Here is a 19,231-nt window from a genome sequence, read left to right on the forward strand (position 1 = left end):
TGAGTCCAAGGAATAAAGCAAGTAAAAGTGGTTGTACGGTATGGTGAATTCCAGAAGTTTGCGAGTTTGGTGGCGGTTGTTGGGAAAACCATAATAAGTGTGATTTATTTCTTCCTATAAATAAAGTTCATAAAAGATCCCACAAGCTCCATTCTAGTCCTAGAGGTCGGTACCCATAATGGTCAGTCTTTCTCTTTTGGGTGGCAGTCTTGGCCTGTTGAGATAACGACAAAATAGTGCATAACTGCTTGTGATACACGTACTCATTAATATTCCTAACAAAAATCTCACACATTTAGCAGCATCAGTATGGGTCAGTTTACTTGACGATAATATAACCAATTCCCCCCGGCCCCCTACATACATACACACAGTAAAGCACATAGTGAAGGTGCACAGGAGTGGTCAGGTATAACTAAAAACCGGTTAACTATCCAAGTTCGGTTAATCCTGTAAAATCAGCGCATACCTTTATCTTAACAAACATGATCAAGTTAAGAAGGAACTCTTATGATGAACACTTGAGTAAAATTGCTCCTTTGGTGTCAAAAGGCAGAGTTTGTAACAGTATAATAATAATCTTATTATGGTCACAAGACATACAGTAAAAACTCATCTATCACAGTTTAATATATAGTTAAAGTTATTATAGTTATTAATCCAATAAACTCTGTAATCACCTGTGACATTTCCAGGTCCCTCTGCCCCTGTGCTTCGACAGAGAGCACGTGTCTCCTCTACTAATGCACAGCAAGGTCCTTCTTGGCAGTACAGTACCTCCTCTTCATCTTCATCATCACCCTCCATTTCCCAGGAGACATGTCCAACACAGTCCAGGCCACCCTCACAGCCAGGGTCCTCGGGAATGATGGGGATAGGTTGACCAGGCTCACATCCAGCTACTGCAGCAGCAGCTGCAGCCGCTGCTGCCTCTGCCAGGGCGTACTGAATGCTGACTGCATAGTCCTCAGTGTAGCAGCTTCCGTGATTCTCCTCATAGAGGCAGCAGGGCCGGGCAGAGTGGCCAAGTACTGTCCCTGGCTCTGTCCGATGTAAAAGGCTGGAGGTAACACTGTACAAGCCTCCACTGGAGGGTGCGGCAGCTGCTTGCTGAGGTTCTGGACCCAAGAACAACGTTGTGCATTCTGGACCGGGATCCCCAGCCGGCCTCTGACAGCAGCAGGGGCAGCCCTGGTCAGGCCCCCGCCAGTCTCTTACACCTTGTGAGATGGAGCAAGAGGTATCTGGGATTACCCCAGAAACCAAGGCTGCCCCTCGCCTTTCCAGTGAAGAATTGCTGCTGTAATTCATCTCCAAGCTGCAGCTGGACAGACGGTCCCGTGAGGAAGAATTTGGAAAGGTCTGATGAGGTCTGCAATCCACTCTACCTCTTCCAAGTCCTGTCACAGATTCCCCCCCAAAACCTATAGCTTCCCCTCCTCCAGTCCTTGCAGGGCTGCGACTCCTGTATACATAAGGGTCAAAGTCACTACTAAGAGAGCTTCGAAAGGTGGAGCAGCTACCATACACTCCCTGGTTGCTAGCCTCCGTGCAGTCAAGCATGGAGTCACTAGATGATGCATGCCCCTGAGCAGAGCCTGCACTGGAATTGGAGCTACTGTCACTGCAGGGAACATCAGCTAAGTAGCCACTGCATACAGAGCGATGTTGATGCTGGCTGTGTAGGTAGCAGCTCCCACCAGCTGAATGTGGTGCCATGTGCATCACGGCAGGTGCAGGCTGGTATAACAAGTTAGTACCTGTCTGAAAGGGATGATTCAGGCCCTTTTCTACTCCTCTGGAGTTCTGGCTACCCCCTGTGGTTTCCTGGTGGTGTGGGTAGCTCAGACCTTGGAAGTAGTAGTGCTGATACATGGTCTCATATTGAGAATAACAAGTGGCAGTGTTAAAACCTCTCCCACTATATTTAGAACGGCGGAAGCCATGACTAGTTTGTGGGGCTGGAAATGGAGGGTGCTCCAGGTCACAATGATGTCCTGTAGATGACTGATCCAGTGATACAGGTCTGTATCCTGCCAGAAAAGCAGGTGTCCGGGCAGGGCATAGCTCAGGCTCCATTGGCCGTTCCACAGTAAGTACCGTGATGGGATTGCCATGTGGGCCCATGCTGGTGCGAGTTGGATATGCAGCGATGGGTCCAGTCCTTTGCACGCGTCCTGGATAATGAACTGGTAGAATGACTCTCTGCTGCTGTTGATGTCGGCTGTTAATGCTTGTACTCTCCATACATATGGCACCATGACCTCCTTTCTTTTGTTCTACAAAGAAAGAACATGAACACATTTAGATACAACACATGTAGAAATGCAGCACATACGATAAATTCCGAGGCTTCTACAGGTCCATATACACATGACACAGCATGATACATAACTGTATAGAAAGTATGTATATTGTTAACACCAGTGTTTAAAGCTAATTAAAAGCATTTTTCTGCACACTCATTTCTTTAACTAAAAGAAAAAGTCTGTTTAAAGACTGCAAAAAGAGAGTCATTAAATATAGTCATAAAAAATGTATGGGAGGAATGGGAAGCCCAAAGCACAACAAATATGACTAACATGCTATTTTAGTATGATGTTATACAATTTCACAAAAACGTTTTTTTGGGGGAGGGGGTTTTTACCCAACATTTTCAGGCGATTGGAGGGTGGCTGAAGGATGAAAAAAAAAATGGACGCATTTCATAGCTGAGCAGGTCTCAATCTAAAAAAGAAAAATAAGCTCTGCTCTCATGGTGCAGTAAAATTCCTTCATTCAGGATGTTAGGTCCTAGACAACGTATGACCATACACAAAAAGAGAACTAAAATATAAGGGCTGCTATTGAAGCATTCTACAGTGAATTGGTCCTGCATCCCACTCACCTATAATGTTGTGCCTACAATGAGGACAGGTGTGGTTCTGTAAAAGCCAGGGGTCCACGCACCTCTTGTGAAACCGATGTGTGCAAGGAATGACTCTCAGCTCCTGCATCAGACATAGGAGAACACAAACATACATTAGGATAAGAAGTATGAATCAAGGGATTGTTTCGTTTCTGACTTACAATAGTGAATAGGTAAAGTGAGCCTTACAATTCGCTTGCTGCTATAGTATGTACTGGGCCAACCATATCAGCCCAATTATACGCTACCAACCTTAGGCTCTGTTCACACCTAGGCGTATCGAATATGCGCGTTTGTCGCTACTTGGCTGTATCCCAATGGAAACGCGCAACAAAAACGCCGCAAAGAAGCTCCTGTACCTTTTCAGGCGTAGGCCGTTTTGTAGTGCGTTCAGACGGGCTGAAATAAGGCAAGGTGTGAACCATACCCATAGAAAACAATGGGATTTTCATGTTTGAGCGTTTTGTAGAGTGTTCGTAGAGCGTTGAACGCGCTACAAAACGTACAGGTGTGAACCAGGCCTAAAGCTGAAGCCAAGGCAGATGCAAGATAAAAACAGAATTTCATTAATAGTAAATTAAATGTATAAATCTTTTTCTATATAGTATTAGTAGGTGAATCCCTCTCATTTAGACTTGGGAGAGGGAGGCATAGCATTCTCCGCCTGATACAGTGATGTCAAGATAATGAACAAGTGTACAGGAGTGGAGAGCACAGGAATGACCATATCTCCATGCTGATGTTCCCTCATTGCCCAGTCAAAAGCTGGGATGAGACCTTGACTAGGCCCACTTAATTTCAGTGTATTTTGCCAAAAGGTCAAGACCTGGCTGAAGTAGCTGGCTGGTGTGCATGGACCACAAAAGGAGACTACACAGATTTACATATCTCTGGCAGGTAAAAGAGTTTAAATATATGGATTTCATCTGTATATTTACCTAGCTGCCTAGAGGACAGCTTTAATATGTATCTAAAGCCAAATTTTTGTTCCTAATTTTTCATTAATAAAATAGGGAATGTAGGAAAATACAGGGAAAATACCCTGTAGCTGTATTTTTGCTGTTTGTGTTCCTGCTGGGGAGATCCACCATCTCCAGTTGTCCTAGTGTCCATTGTTCACAAAGTTGTCACTGGAAGAGTAATAGAGGCAAAATCTTCCAATGTGGACACCCCCTAGATGGTGCCACAGCAATCAAAGAGGAACATGTTGCCAGCACACCTCGATTTTCTGCAATCAAATCACCTTTTTATTAATGTTTGTTTGTTCAGCATATCATGCAAAATGTGCTACAACTCGATCTTCTGCAATCAAATCATCTTTATTAATGTTTGTTTGTTCAGCATATCATACATAAAGTGCCACACCTTGATCTGCTGCAATCAAATCATCTTTATTAATGTTTGTTTGTTCAGCATATCATGCAAAAAGTGCCACACCTCGATCTTCTGCAATCAAATCATCTTTATTAATGTTTGTTTGTTCAGCATATCATGCAAAAAGTGCCACACCTCGATCTTCTGCAATCAAATCATCTTTACTGACGTTCGTTCAGCATGTCATACAATAAGTGCACTTTCTATAGGACACGATGAACGTCGTCAGTAACTAAGATTTGAATTCAGAAGATGGAGGTGTGCTGATAGCATATTCTTATCTTAAGGAGTTTTAATCCTTCCCCACTGTATCTACATAAAACATGGCTTTAGACATGCCTTATTAGACCAAGTAATAATTTTGTTTACTCGCTGGTTGTAAAAAAAAATTACATATGCATGAGGACTCATTCAAGACATTAGTGGGCCCAAGGCAAGGATAACATTAATGGGCTCATCTATTAAGTTTTATTAGTCAAGTATAAAATGTGTATTCATCCAACACAATTTGAATCATATTTCTTTACAACAAGGGATCACTTGCTAATGTAGTACCCCAGGGAAAACCGTTAACACCATGCTTTTCAGGCTCCATTACAACAAAGTGATGGGAAGTCCATTGTCTTGGAGGTCAGGAATAAACATCTGTATTGCAACTTTATTTAAACGGTGCTGACCTGGACTTTCTTAAAAAAGATCTTCTATGTCTTACCTCTCCATCTATGTATTTTTCTAAGCAAATGGCACAGTCAGAGGTGGAACTGCTACTAAGGGTGTCAAGGCCACTGCAACTCCCCTCTCGGGGCACTTTGCCCTTTGCTTTGAATTTTCTGGTCTCCATTTTCTCTAGTGCCTGAACAGCCATCCTGTTCAGTGAGTTCTGAAAGAGAAGAGCATTACCATCACACAAATGAAATACTGTACAGCAATATTGCAAGCACCGGCTACAAGAAAATAATCTAATAACATGGCATTGCCAATTGAATGGAGTGGTTTAATCTAAAATATAAATTACCAATATGCTTCTCTGATTCTATTTACTGGTTTCAAAGGCTCCTTATTTTAAAACTTTTAAAGTTTAGACTGGAATTCTTGTATAAAAGCCACAATGTAATCTAAAACAGTTGATTTTTCTACTGGCTCTTCCAAAAATTCATCAGGATTACAGTAGACCCCAAGCAGTTTTTCTTTTCTCATGGAAAGTGCATTAGTAAATGGTTGTATTAATATATACATCCTGCTATTCCATGCCGCTGCATTAAAGCATAACTAGAGGAGATACCTGGCATTAAGCATGCAATGTACCTAGCAATGCTTTAAAAGGTAGCAGTTACCAAGAACAGCAGACACTTCGGGACCACTTTTGCAGCAGCAGCATGATTCATTAAAAGCTACTTCATTAAAAGAGAAAAAACCCCAAAACATTTGAGGTACAAATAAGGATCAATCTGCCCCACTTCTTATAGGTCATTCAGTTTGTTTTTGAGTTACTAGAGTTTAAACATATGGTAAACCTCTAAAAAGTCAAAAGCGCACTTTTCTCATTGTATCTGGAAAGAACAAACATTTATAAACAATCTGCAGAGCTATTCGCTCGGTGAATGTTTGTTTTGTGCAAATAAAGGCAAAAATGAATGTTCTTGGTATTACTTTAAAAGTTGAAGATGGTGTGGAGGAGCCTATTCCCTACGCTCCTCAGCTTTATCTAGTGGCCATTGATGTGGTACAGTATTACAGTAAAACATTCAAAATTACATACGAAGAACATTTGTTTTCCCATCTATTCACACAGAATAGATTAAATAAAGCCCTTAAAGTGTATGTAAACCCCACTGTAGAACTATTATTTGCTTCTTTTTAGTCTGTTGACTATAACCTTGAAAGTGTTTTGTTATGACTGTTCAGTAAGTTTAGTAAGTGCAAAAAATACATGTTGATCCTGCAAGAAATCCTGATAACTTCCTGTGCTCTCTGCTGACTTCTCAATTAGCATTTTCCCAGCTATATCTGAACTACAGAACAACCCCCCCCCCCCCCCATCTTACACACACACGTTATGAAGATGATGAGTGGTGTTCTGCAGGGTAATATTGCTGCTGCTTCATAGATACTGTAATACTAAATTATTGCAGGCATCTAATCAGAGTACTAATAAGCTGCAATATATATTTTTGATATTTGGTTTAAATATGTTTTAATTCATACCTGACTTCTTCTCTGCTTTAATTTGATCTTGATAAGAAGAATAAGGCAGACCAGGGACACCACAACAAAAAAGGCCAGAAATATACCCATGTCGAAATATTCAGTTGGTTGCTGAAAAAAACAAAGAGAAAATTAGTGCAAAATAGACTTGGGGGAAGTGTTCTGTGACGTCATGTTCTGTTACTTTAAAACAACCAAACATTGCAAATACCACTCTTAGAAACCAAAGACAACCAAGCATCATTATTTAAAAAGTTGGTCAATAGAAAAGTATGCATGCACTTTGGAGGAAATTTCTCTCTCTACCATTGCTCTAAGACCCAGACATGATCAGCAGGAGGTGCAGGGGAAATCAGATCTGGGGACACAACATCCAACTCTATGTAGTCTATTGTGTATGGCTGGAGAAGTGTCTGACTGGCAAACAGCTATAGATCGCCATTAAATAAATGCAATATATAAACCGTCCATCAGATGTAGGTAAGACTCAAAGCAGAGTCCCAAAGTGGCAGCTGCAGGAAATACAAGAAATATCAACCTTTCAAGAAACCACATTGTGAGTTTTGGAAATTAAGCTTTAGTCTTGTTACTAAGGAAAAATGAAAGGTCATAAAGAGTCAACTGTGCACATGGGCAAGTTGAGGTGGAAAGTCCTGTTTGGGGATATCTCAGGCCCTGTGACTCTGGAGAGCTAAGAAATTGTACTGGGGTTATTGTGAAGTCCAGGTGGAAGGAACTATTAAATGCTATACCAAGTAAAGCAGAATAATAGGTCTGCTGATATCTAATCAGACCCTAAAACAACCTGCAGGTTTTCATCTACAACTGCAAAATGTAATAGTGCCTATTTTAGACTGAAATAGTGCCTAGATCATACTGCCTATTTCTACTGGTGCTTTGGTAGGGATGCCAAGTAAAAGCGGGGGGCCTTAAGGAAGACAGACCACCTGGTCCCTACCAAAGAGCCCTACCCCCAGTCATTCCATATTATCAGTGCCACTGAATTGTATGTAAAGTGAAGTAAATGAGAAACCAGAGCCTCCAAAAGGTTATACCAATTATTCCTCAATCTTTTACTCAAACATATAATATTAGTTTTGGGAGGACTGGCTATTAAAACACATTTATGTAAGAGCTCTCACCCGAGGAGGCCGGTGCTGAATCCTCGCTCTGGCACCTTTTTGCTTGTTGACGATGTTCATGAGTTTAATAGCATCCATGCCTTTCATGTACACAACTGGCCTTTTCAAGGGGTCCTCTAAGCCTTGGTCCAGCTGCAAAATGACAACATTATATGATCAAGAGAAACTGACATGCAATTGAAACATGCATCACCCTATAAGAAAGCACATTTGAAACATATTTTAATCTTTTGTCTCATGTCAGTAAAAATTAAAAAATGAACGGTCAGTAAAATCGTTCAGAAAGTGGTCAATAGAATTGGCAATCTGTGCTTGGAACTAGGCAATCATTCAGAAAGTTGCCTAAGAATCCTGTGGACTATGGTATCTAATGGAATACCTCTGTGCAACTTAAAGTGACATTAAACCCTCAGATTTTTTTAAACATAGAACAATACTGTAATGTGTGCCTTACTGTAATCCATGGTTGTTTCCCTTCTCTTTGCTGCTCTTCCTCTTAAATCTGTATCTGTTCTCATGCTGGGCAGAACTTCTGTTTTGCAGCAGACTGCCTTGTCTCTGAAATGGATATACGGTGTCTGTGTGCACGTTTGTAACCTGAGCCAGCACTACAGGAAGAGGCACTCAGCTGCAAAGGGAAGTTCTCCCCCAGCATGAGAAGACATGAGGATTTAAAAGGAAGAGCAGCAAAGAGAAGGGAAACTACCATGGATTACAGTAAGGCACACATTACAGTTTTGGTTTATGTTAAAAAATCTGAGGGTTTAATGTCACTTTAAGAACTGAATGTATAGTGCAAGTATATTCCCTCTTATTTGAGGACTAAAATATTCCCATGGTGGAAGGGTCTATTTAAAGCATTTATATGACACGTGAAATAAACCCAACACACAGACAAGGCATCTACAGACAACAATAAGATCATTACTCAAAAACAAACGTTAAAAAAAAATGGAGAAAATATTGTCTGTCCAAATATATACAACATACCTGTTCCACTGCGTCAGGATTATCGGAGACATCAAATATAACAGCTGTAGCACCTCTCTGAACGGCTCGCTTTGCCTGCAACACAGATAGATAGATAGAAGATTATAGAATACAAATGTCATGAATAAAGCAAATATATCTGGTCAACATATTCATCTGGAACATTATTTGTGTCACAATACCCAATAAATACCCAACATCATCCCGCATGCACACCCTGCAGAACTGTTCCCTGACCACCAATGCCAAGACATTTTTCTCCCACTGACCAGATGCCATGGAATCATTACTTTCTACTGAACACACACACACACCCACCCACGCACGCACACACACACACACACACCAGAGCATTATTTTCTCCCTCTGCCCAACACCACCAGCAATTACAGCCCACCCCCCATTTACCTTTGACACTGAGGCATTTTTTTCCCTCTCGGCGACGTCGGGGCATTTTTCCTAACCACTGCACTCTCTACACTATATTGTAGATTGCACAGTCCGGACTGCTGCAGTCTACATGCTGTGTAGTAAGTTACATAGACCAGCCCCTGTACTCTATGCTATCCGTTACATAGTCTTGATAAATGTTTTTATTTATTTTTAAAAAATTTATTAATTTGTACATTTGTCTGTCTTGTGTGACTGCCACGAACAGCAGAGTAATAATTTTATATAGTAGTATTGTATAGGTAAAAACCAACCAAATACTCTATACCCATGCTGCCTTCAAGCCTTACTTAAACACAGACATGCTGATTTTTTTCCCCCTTTCCCTGTCCCTTCTAATGTTTTGATACTGGAAGGTATGCATTTTATAAATAATGTGCATGGAGCCAATTTTTTTAATTTAAAATGTGAAAGAATAAAAAGGATGATTTAATATGGCTTACTAAACATAAACAAGTGGGGAAGTGCTGCTCTACAAGACAACTGGGTGCTGTTTTACCTTCTCACCACTAGAGGTCATGCAAGTACAAATTGTAATAAACATTCATAAAGAAAAAAGAAAAAAATCCTGCCAATGAGCACTGCTATCATGTTCTGAATGTCAGTGTGTTCTGACAGTTCATGCAATCTATTCTTCTGCTGTTAGCATTTTCACATCAGTCTCTACCACAACAGCAGCTTCAGGTAACAAGCAAAACCCATTAAAATTCTCTTCATTGGTGAATAATTAGGATCACAAAAAGCTGATTCTCTTATTTTCCCATTTCCCCTAAACCTGCTGCTGAAGTTATATCCAGTCTCTAAACATCTGAAATAAAGTTGTGCCATCTTAAACAATGGGACAATCGACATGTTGAACTGAGAAATAGGCTTTTTTTTCACAGCACCCTGAACATTAGTAAATATGTACCAGCTATCTCCAAACTGCAGTTTTTTTTAATGTTGATGTATATTTATTAAATGTATGTATATAGATTGATCCCATTCACCCCAAGTTGTTGTTTGGGGGTACCAATGCTGGCATATAGATTGTGTCTTAAAGAGGAACTGCACGTTTAGTGAAATATGGAACACACATTTGCATTACTATTCTGTGAAGATGTGCTAACAAATTGCAGAACATAAATGTTTGCATCTGTTGAGAGTTGTCAAAACTCTCAGATATAGAAAAGAGTACATCTGTACTCTTTTTTTCCCCTCAGGTTGCAGTGCTCTTGTTAGGGGGAGGGGTTAATTGAGCTCAGGTGTCTCTCATTGAGCAGGTGTATTATAAACTAGTGCATCACTCATTTACACTCCCAGTCACCACAATAATTACTTTGTAGAGAATCTCACAACAGTTCCCTGTGGAAAGGAGCTATGAAAATTGTGGCACCCCTAGCATCTCTCTTGCAAGTCTTCCCATGACAACGTTAACCAATTACTTGCTATATGCACATCGCCCTCTAGTGACTGAAAAAGACATATGCAGCCCATTCAGGACTGTGATGTACAGAGCAGCGGGGTAACTAACTACACACGGATACTGGATTTTTTTTTCTAATTCCTCTCCATCTCTGTAACTGTTGCAAATGCAGACCCCAAACATAGTATTTTCATACAGAAATAGGTGTTTCTGAAAGACTGCAAACGGATTGTGTAACAGGAAATGTAGAGTACCAACTTCACCTGCAGTAAATATTCTTAACAGGAAGCAAGAGGACATCTCCCCAAAGTGTTACTGGAACAGGTGTCCAAGTTACCTCCCTTCCTGTTGTGGTGACAACCATAACATTGTAGCTTTGCCATCACTTTTTGTCCCGTTCCCAGGACACAGTGAAGGGGTAATGTACCCAGCAGGGATATAATCTCTTTTAGATTGTAAGCCCTCAGGGGCAGGGCCCTCCTTACCATCTTGTCTTGAATTGTATTGTAACTGTAATGTCTTCCTTATATTGTAAAGCGCTGAGCAAACTGTTGGCGCTATATAAATACTATGTAATAATAATAATAATAATAATATAGACAGCAATAAAGACCTGACAGGGGTTTTAAATATTCCCTACTCTACCCAAAAAAAGAAAAAAACATGTATTGACTATACTTTGAATGTCTGTTTAGCTGTAAAGAGTGCTAACAGGAGCTCTTCATTAAGAAACCTTATCCCGCAGTTCTATTCCTTTCTACTGGCTACAAAACATAATGACTACTATAGAACAACTCCAACATGTTATCATATGATTCAGTCAGAAAACCGGAAATTGCTAATTGCAGAGTTGCCTTGAGAACCCAGGACACACAAACTGTACACAAAAACCTTTCCCTGGTAAACAATCCCAAACAGCTGTTCCCTCCTATTCCCTATCATTCACCACACTGCCTGCTGAATGTACTACCTGAATGGTCACAGGCGTAACACAGGAATTTGTCTACAACACTTCAAAGTTCAGTGTTTAAAGTTAAACGCCAGGCAGATTTGTATCCATTATTATATGCATTTGTGTTTAGATGGAAGCAATGTAAATTCCTGAATTTGACTTGATATCAGCATTGTGTAATCCCCTGTACAACAGAGCTCAGACTGGAAATAGGATGAGCGGCACCATGCACCAATCAGTTGTGGTGCATTGCTTAGGAGCAAATCAGCACATGCTAATAGAAGTTGAGAGCAGAGAGAGAGAGTGCTGCTTCTCCCTTCACTGTCCAATCACAGGCTAGGGAGAGAGGACAAGACCTGTAAGTGTTGCTTAAAAGCAACAGAGAAAACCTGGGTCATCTACCCTGTCATGATCAGCACCATGCACCAATCAGTTGTGGTTCACTGCTTATTAGCCAACAAGGGACATGCTTATAGAAGTTGAGAGCAGCAGGAGAAAGAAGAGCTCATGAGTGTGTTGCTTCTCCCTTCACTGTCCAGTCACAGGCTGGGGGGTGGGGACAAGACCTGTACTTGTTGCTTAAATGCAGCAGAGAAAAACTGGGTCATCTACCCCGTCAGTCAGGGCTGTGCTGTGTGGCAGATCTGTGTAAATATCCCAACTGGATGGACAGAAATACAAATCCTTCAGCAGTTAGAACGGCTTCCATACATGTATATTATCTGTGCATTTGCCTGGAGTTCAGTTCAAGGTTAACATGATCCTACATGATAGTACCTTCGGTTGCAAGAAGTTTAATAATGTACATGTTATAATCAATCGTGAAATGTGTTCTCTGAAAAGCCTTTGAAGGTTGTGGTCTCAAACATTACATTGTGCAGTGAAAGGGAATGGCTTACTCTTGGTTGAGCAGTGCTACTGGTGAGAGCACCTATCAAATACATTACACACACTTCATACATGCACTCCAGCATTCCACAAGCCTCACATATCCGGAACTTTAGGGCTGCTGGCTCTGACCTTGCAGGTTCTCTTGGCAGGAGATCAAAGCGGCCAAGTCACAAACAGCTCAGAGTGCAATCTCTCACTGTGTTCTCCTATTCTCCCTCGGCTCTCCCTCCCTCTGCTATCAACCTCTCTTTCTGCCATTCTATACTTTATGTTATTACTGGCCTTATGTCAACTAAGCTCTTCTCTATGTCCCCTGCAATACTTCCACATCCCTCATGCTGCCTTTGTGAGAGACTGCTCAAACTTATCTATGATCAAGTAGTCAACTGGATAAGAACTTATTAAAACTTCTACTAAAGGGTGGAGTACAAATGAGATCAAATGTCAGTGTACAGACACTGTCTGCTGGGACATTGATAATTGCCACCCGGGTCTTCTGGTTGTGAAGCAGTTAATAAGATGTTCTTCTGTAGTAATCCGCCCATGTTGTGAGGCTTTAGGGGAGCCCCAGGGAAGAAAGGTGGAGCAAAGACAAAAAAAATCTTTTGAACTCAGTTTCCACACAAGACGCTTTGCCTCTTAATTATGAATGAGGTTATAACAGGCACAAACAAGTACAGGGTGAGTCTGGGAAGGAGGGTATGGCCAGGGGTGGAAGTCTACCATGGGGAAACTTTGACCCTGGCAATGTTTTGGGACTGAATCATACTAGACGTAGTCTAATACGGACTGGAGTAGAAGTCTACTATTGGTGAGTCAGTAAGTAATGGCTGATTAAAAAAAAGGAAAGCAGCGGATTAAAAAAAAAAGAAGAAAGAAGATGGGTCGCACATTCACCATGAATTATGGGAAGTTACATTCATCCTGGAATTTGTTGGTTTTCAGATGTGGTGTAAATCTAAAAACATTGATGTCCTTGTACGGTGTGAAGCGTTCTTGTGAAAAATCAGCATTCAATATGCATTCCGTGTAAACCTGGGTAGTGTGAGACACAACCTGTGTGCAAATAGAGACATTGAATAGGACTGTACAAGATTATCTGCAAAAGGAACTTTGATCTGCAAAAAACATCCCTGGTGACTGACTGTATAACCCACCTTTGAAACATGTGGCCGAAATTAGATCAGGATACAATGATCTCAGATCTATGGGTACCTAAAAGGAAACATAGAAGCCACTGGTAGCCTCACAGACATGCACAAGGCTACCACTGCTGACCTACTATTGTGAATGCTAGCTACTTGACTGTCATGGTAAACTATGGCCTCACTAAACTACTACTGACAACTTGACTGTCATGGTAAACTATGGCCTCACTAAACTACTACTGACAACGTGACTGTCATGGTAAACTATGGCCTCACTAAACTACTACTGACAACTTGACTGTCATGGTAAACTATGGCCTCACTAAACTACTACTGACAACTTGACTGTCATGGTAAACTATGGCCTCACTAAACAGCAAATCAACAGCTGTGACCAATGGTGCAGACTAAGCTACTCAATTTGAATACTCAAGTTTGAACATTTCAAATGGTGTCTTTTTGGTTTTTCCTACTGGAGGTCAAAGCATGTTTAGCCCATCTTAGTACTTATCCCTGCAGTGTCAAACTAGTTCTGCATTTGTGCAAGTTTTAAATTTCTTCATGGAAATGGTAGAAGTGTTTTTTTTATTTTATTTCTCAGGCCAACCAACTAAACACTGTATATAAATATTGCAGGTACATTCAACCTCAGGTACATTCACCCTCAATGAAACTTTATAAATCACTCAAAACAGGATATTTAAAAGAGAATTATGGGGTGAGTAAATTTCATTCATCCCCATAATTCAAGCCGACCTGTGACAAAGAAGGTGTCACAGGTCGGCTCTATTGGGAGGGAGAGTATTGGGAAGTCGGCGACGGTGGTGTGTTTTCGCTCACTTCCTGATCCTCTCCCTGCAGGGAGTAGTGACCGTCAGTCACCAGTGCCTGCAGGGATTCCCCATCTCCAATCCTCCAGCGTGGAGGAATAGATGGGGGAGGGGGCAGGCACAGCCTCTGTCAATCAGCCAGCGGGCTGGATCTCAACTGTATTGACTTTACACACAGTCCACAGCCCCCAATAAGATGTGAAATCATGCATGTTCCTCCGCCCACAGTTTGCAGGCGAACATTTTCCTATGCAGAGTGGCCTATCTGCACACATTATCAAATGCCCAATTGTTGAAAAGTATACCAAGTAAAGCAAAAATAGAGGAGGAGAGGGTTCCTGGAGGGTGGCTGCTGACTTTCTTCATTAGACCGGTAGACTAGTGTCAGGAACAATGGTAAGAAGGGGTACCTGCATTACCTACAAAAACTAAATAAAAAATAGAATTGAATTACAATTTCAAGCACAACTAACGGCTCCTGTATGATAGTCTAAACAAGTCTCATATCCAGTTGCCATGTGATGCACAAAGCTCATAGTAGACAAAAAGCTTATTTTATCTTCCCTGACTGCGCTAAATCCGCCCTAATTTGTGTCTCACATGTTCCCTCTCCCAGACACTGCAGCTCACAGTGGGAGGGTTGCAGCAACAGAGGCAGTACTGTCAATCCAGAAATCAGTGGTCACGCCCCCTTCATCAGAACATGCTTTTAGTCTACAGATGTCTTGTAAGTATAGCTTTAGCTGCGTGTTTTATCATTAAACTACAGTTTTACACTATGGAGGCGCCCTTTTTCATTTCTCAGTTTGTAAAATATTCAAAAGGCATGATAAGAGACTACATGCAGACATTTGCAAATAAAACTGGTATCATAAGTGGTAACCAACATGGCTTTGCGAAGGATTGTTCTTGCCAGACCAACCTATTAACATTTTATTAGGAAGTCAGTATTCATTTGGACAGAGGTATACCAGTAGATGTGGTGTATCTGGACTTTGCTAAAGCATTTGGCACAGTACCCTACAAAGTTTACTTCATAAACTGAGGGCTATAGGTTTGGAGAAAATTGTATGCACATGGGTGGAAAACTGGCTGCAGGAACAAATCTGGAGGGTAGTAATAAATGGGTAATTTTCTTACTTGGCAAATGTTGTGAGCGAGGTGCCTCAGGGTTCAGTCCCAGGACTGATTCGGTTTATCTTATTCATCCACGACTGGACTAAAAAGTTTGATTTCTGTTTCTGCAGATACAAAACTGTGTAGGGCAGTAGTTTCCGAACAGGAAATAACTGCACTTCAGCAGGACCTTAACAAAATTGAGGCATGGGCTACAAGATGGAAAATGTGATTTAATGTTGAAAAATGTAAGGCTATGCACATAGAAGAATGTGTGCACAAACTACTACTTGGGGGGTGGTACATTAGAGACGTCCACCATGGAAAAAGACCTTGGGATGCTTAGAGATCTGCATATGGTGGACTTCACTTAAAAAAAAAGATAGATAGATAGATGCAGATGCACTTATGATTAAAGTATAACTAGAAACAAAGCTTATTTTAATCTTTGGATAGAGTGGTAAGCAGTTAGAACCTCTGCCATGTTTTACTGCTGTCTGTGTCTCCACTCTCTCCAACTGCCCTGATCAATTATGTCAATTAAAAATTAAATCTGAGGAAAATCCTCTTAAGTGTAGACTTATCACATTTGCACTGCTGCCTGAAAATTGCCAAAATGGGGAGAGTGTAAACCTTTAGTGAATCAGGCCAATTGATACTATAGTTCTTAAAGCTAAAAACAGAATATGTGACAAAAAGCTGTTTATTATGTATACAACGTATGTGCTATAAGACAAAAACACACCAAACAAGCTAACTTCGTTTCACTCTTGCATAAAACACTCACTCAGTATGCCAAATACATGTATATTTCATGAGCAGAAGACCAACAGAACCTCAAGGACATTCAAAGTCCATAATCCTGGCTCTCTGTGCTGTTGCATCACTTGTCCCTCTGTTCACCTCTGCATTGCTCTTCAGTAAATCCTGACACAAAACCTGAGCCTGCCATAGACATTAAAACAGATGGAAATGCAGACAAATCCATGTATTATTTGTATTCTTTTACAGATGCATGCAAAAACAGGCACCTTCAGATTTATCAGCCACCAGATGCCTTGAGCTCTTGAGGACTCCAATGGCAAGATCCCCTCTATGGAATTGTCAGTTCTATACCCATTAACCATAAAGTCTCACTTTACCTTCTGTAGATAGAGTCACATTACCATCTGAGGCATTTGTTTTGTACAACATCAGATAAATGACCGTGTCAGCAGCAGGACAGAAACTTCCTTGTAATGGCTACAGAAGGTGTACAATCCTGGCAACTCAAAATATGGAGAACTAACTTGTGGGGAGCCATGAGAAGTGTGTCAGTCAGCTCATGAGCATACATGGGAAACTGAAATGTTAGTTTTGACAACCCTAGCCGCCAAGATCTGACGAGGCTTAATGTCCATGGTCAGTGTAAACCCAGGAGACTATTGTCCAAAATGGAGTCTAAAGGGGTACACCTTTTCCAGTGATAACTGTCTAAGAGCATTTACTTCACTTAGGAAGCATTTTCTCTGACTTTCTGTTGTGTATGCAGGGCAGGAGGTGGAGGGAAATCTCCCAAAATGGTCAGATTAGGTAACAAATCTGACAGGATGTTTTATCCCCCCCCCCCCATAAAACTTTATATATACTTTAACAGTGACACTAATCAATGCATATTACTAAACATAATCACATATAATTATTAACAACTATACTCCTAAAGACTACTGGGCTTATTTATTAATGGGGTTTTGGACTTCACCGGTAAACTGAAAACTTAATTCAGGTAGGACTAGATAAGAATAAGCAGCAGTCATAATGAAAGGGGTTAGCAGTGTGGAGCACTCCACAAATCTCTGAGCTACCTCATAAAGGACTGAAAACAGAAATAAAATACAGGTAAAACTCGAATAATTAGAAAATCATGCAAAAGTAATTGCAGTAAGTGCTGCAAAAGGGGCCCAAACCAAGTACTGAGTACATATGCATGCTTGTACTTTTCAGAGGTCTGATATTGTTCTATGAACAATCCTTGTTTTATTGATTGCATGTAATAATCTACTTTTTTGAGGTTGTGGATTTGGGGTTCTTGGGGTTTTCATGAGCTGTAAGCCATAATCATCACAATTATGACAAATCACGACTTGAATGATCTTGCTTTGCATGTAATGAGTCTATCTCATATATTAGTTTCACCTTTTAAGTTGCATTAGTGAAATAAATTAACTTTGCACGATATTCTAATTATTCGAGTTTCACCTGTATATTGAACATACACTATATTGCGAAAAGTATTGGGACGCCTGCCTTTACACGCACATGAACTTTAATGGCATCCCAGTCTTAGTCCCTAGGGTTTAGTATTGAGTTGGCCCACCCTTTGCAGCTACAACAGCTTCAACTCTTCTGGGAAGGCTGTCCACAAGGTTTAGGAGTGCGTCTGTGAGGTCAGGTACTGATGATGGACGAGAAGGCTTAGCTCGCAGTCTCCACTCTAATTCATCCCAAAGGTGTTCTATCGGGTTGAGGTCAGGACCAGGGGCGTATCTGCCGCGAGGCAAACAAGGCGTTTGCCTGAAGTGATTCGTCACTTCAGAGAACATGTCCAGTGGTGGCGTGCTTTACTCCACTGCATCCGACGCTTTGCATTGCACTTGGTGATGTAAGGCTTGGATGCAGCTGCTTGGCCATGGAAAACCATTCCATGAAGCTCTCTACGCACTGTTGTGTCAATCTGAAGGCCACACAAAGTTTGGAGGTCTGTAGCTATTGACTCTGCAGACAGTTGGTGACTTCTGTCCTCTGTGCGCTGCAGCATGCGGTGACCCTGCTCTGTGTCATTTTACGTGGCCTACCACTTCATGGCTGAGCTGCTGCTGTTCCCAGTTGCTCCCACTGTGTTATAATACCACTAACAGTTGACCATGGAATATTTAGTAGCAAGGAAATTTCACGGATGGACTTATTGCACAGGTGGTAAACTATCATGGTACCACGCTTGAATCCACTGAGCTCCTGACAGCAACCCATTCTTTCACAAATGTTTGTAGAAGCGTCTGCATGCCTAAGTGCTTGATTTTATAAACCTGTGGCCATGGAGGTGATTGGAACACACTCGAATCCAATGATTTGGAAGGGTGTCCCAATAAGTTTGGCAATATAGTGTATGTACAGATATTGGTCAACAATCCAGAAATAAAAAAAAATTCCAATTGCACAAAAGCAGTTTCATTCAGGACTGTTCTGATCATTGCAACTCCCCAGTTCTTGGCTGGCTGTAAAATCCAAAGGAGCAGTTCCGATATCAGCTGTGTACCAGTAACATCTCTGAGGGCATGCCTTAGGTGCTTTCTCTCTTTCATCAATGGCACATATCATGGACAGAATGTGTACTAAATGCTGCAGCCCCGAACTGTAGAAGTTCTTTCAAGCCTACTATGGGAAGGATGGTGCTGATGGAACTCATCATCATGACCTAATTCCCATCTGCAGTATAGGTAAAAATGGCATTGGAATACAAATCCAGACAGAGCTTTTCAAACACATTCAGTTCTCTTGACTGCAACCTTCCATAGACTGCTCTGGTGTTTGATCTCTATTTGGTGAGCTTGTCCACCATTGTGCCTCTTGGAGAGGGCATACACAAGTCTGTTTAGCCATCTCCACTCGCCAGACCACAAGTGGAGGAGAATGACACAAAACATTGATTTCCGAATTGTTGCTATGGATGACAGTATATCCATGTTCCTTTCAGTTTAAAGAAAGAAAAAAAAAAAAGACTTGTCTGGAAACATTTCTGTGTGTATGTGCACACGTGTTACCGCAGACTGCATCCTGTCTG

General features: G+C 41.2%; 1 protein-coding gene across 1 annotated transcript in view; it reads right to left on the reverse strand.

Annotated features, from left to right (window-relative positions):
- Positions 1 to 6: 6 nt before the first annotated feature.
- Positions 7 to 19,231, reverse strand: part of ZNRF3 (zinc and ring finger 3) — a 153,188-nt gene continuing 133,963 nt past the window's right edge. The window contains exons 3-9 of the mRNA XM_018558491.1: positions 8,620 to 8,694; positions 7,630 to 7,761; positions 6,488 to 6,598; positions 4,995 to 5,162; positions 2,888 to 2,990; positions 681 to 2,279; positions 7 to 214 (exon numbers count right to left, since the gene is read on the reverse strand). Of these exons, the coding sequence (XP_018413993.1) occupies positions 183 to 214; positions 681 to 2,279; positions 2,888 to 2,990; positions 4,995 to 5,162; positions 6,488 to 6,598; positions 7,630 to 7,761; positions 8,620 to 8,694 (2,220 nt within the window). The 3' untranslated portion in view covers positions 7 to 182. The remainder of the gene's footprint in view (positions 215 to 680; positions 2,280 to 2,887; positions 2,991 to 4,994; positions 5,163 to 6,487; positions 6,599 to 7,629; positions 7,762 to 8,619; positions 8,695 to 19,231) is intronic.

The sequence above is a fragment of the Nanorana parkeri genome, unplaced genomic scaffold (genome assembly GCF_000935625.1).
Source record: "Nanorana parkeri isolate BGI_ZX_2015 unplaced genomic scaffold, ASM93562v1 scaffold343, whole genome shotgun sequence".
NCBI classification, from domain to species: domain Eukaryota; kingdom Metazoa; phylum Chordata; class Amphibia; order Anura; family Dicroglossidae; genus Nanorana; species Nanorana parkeri.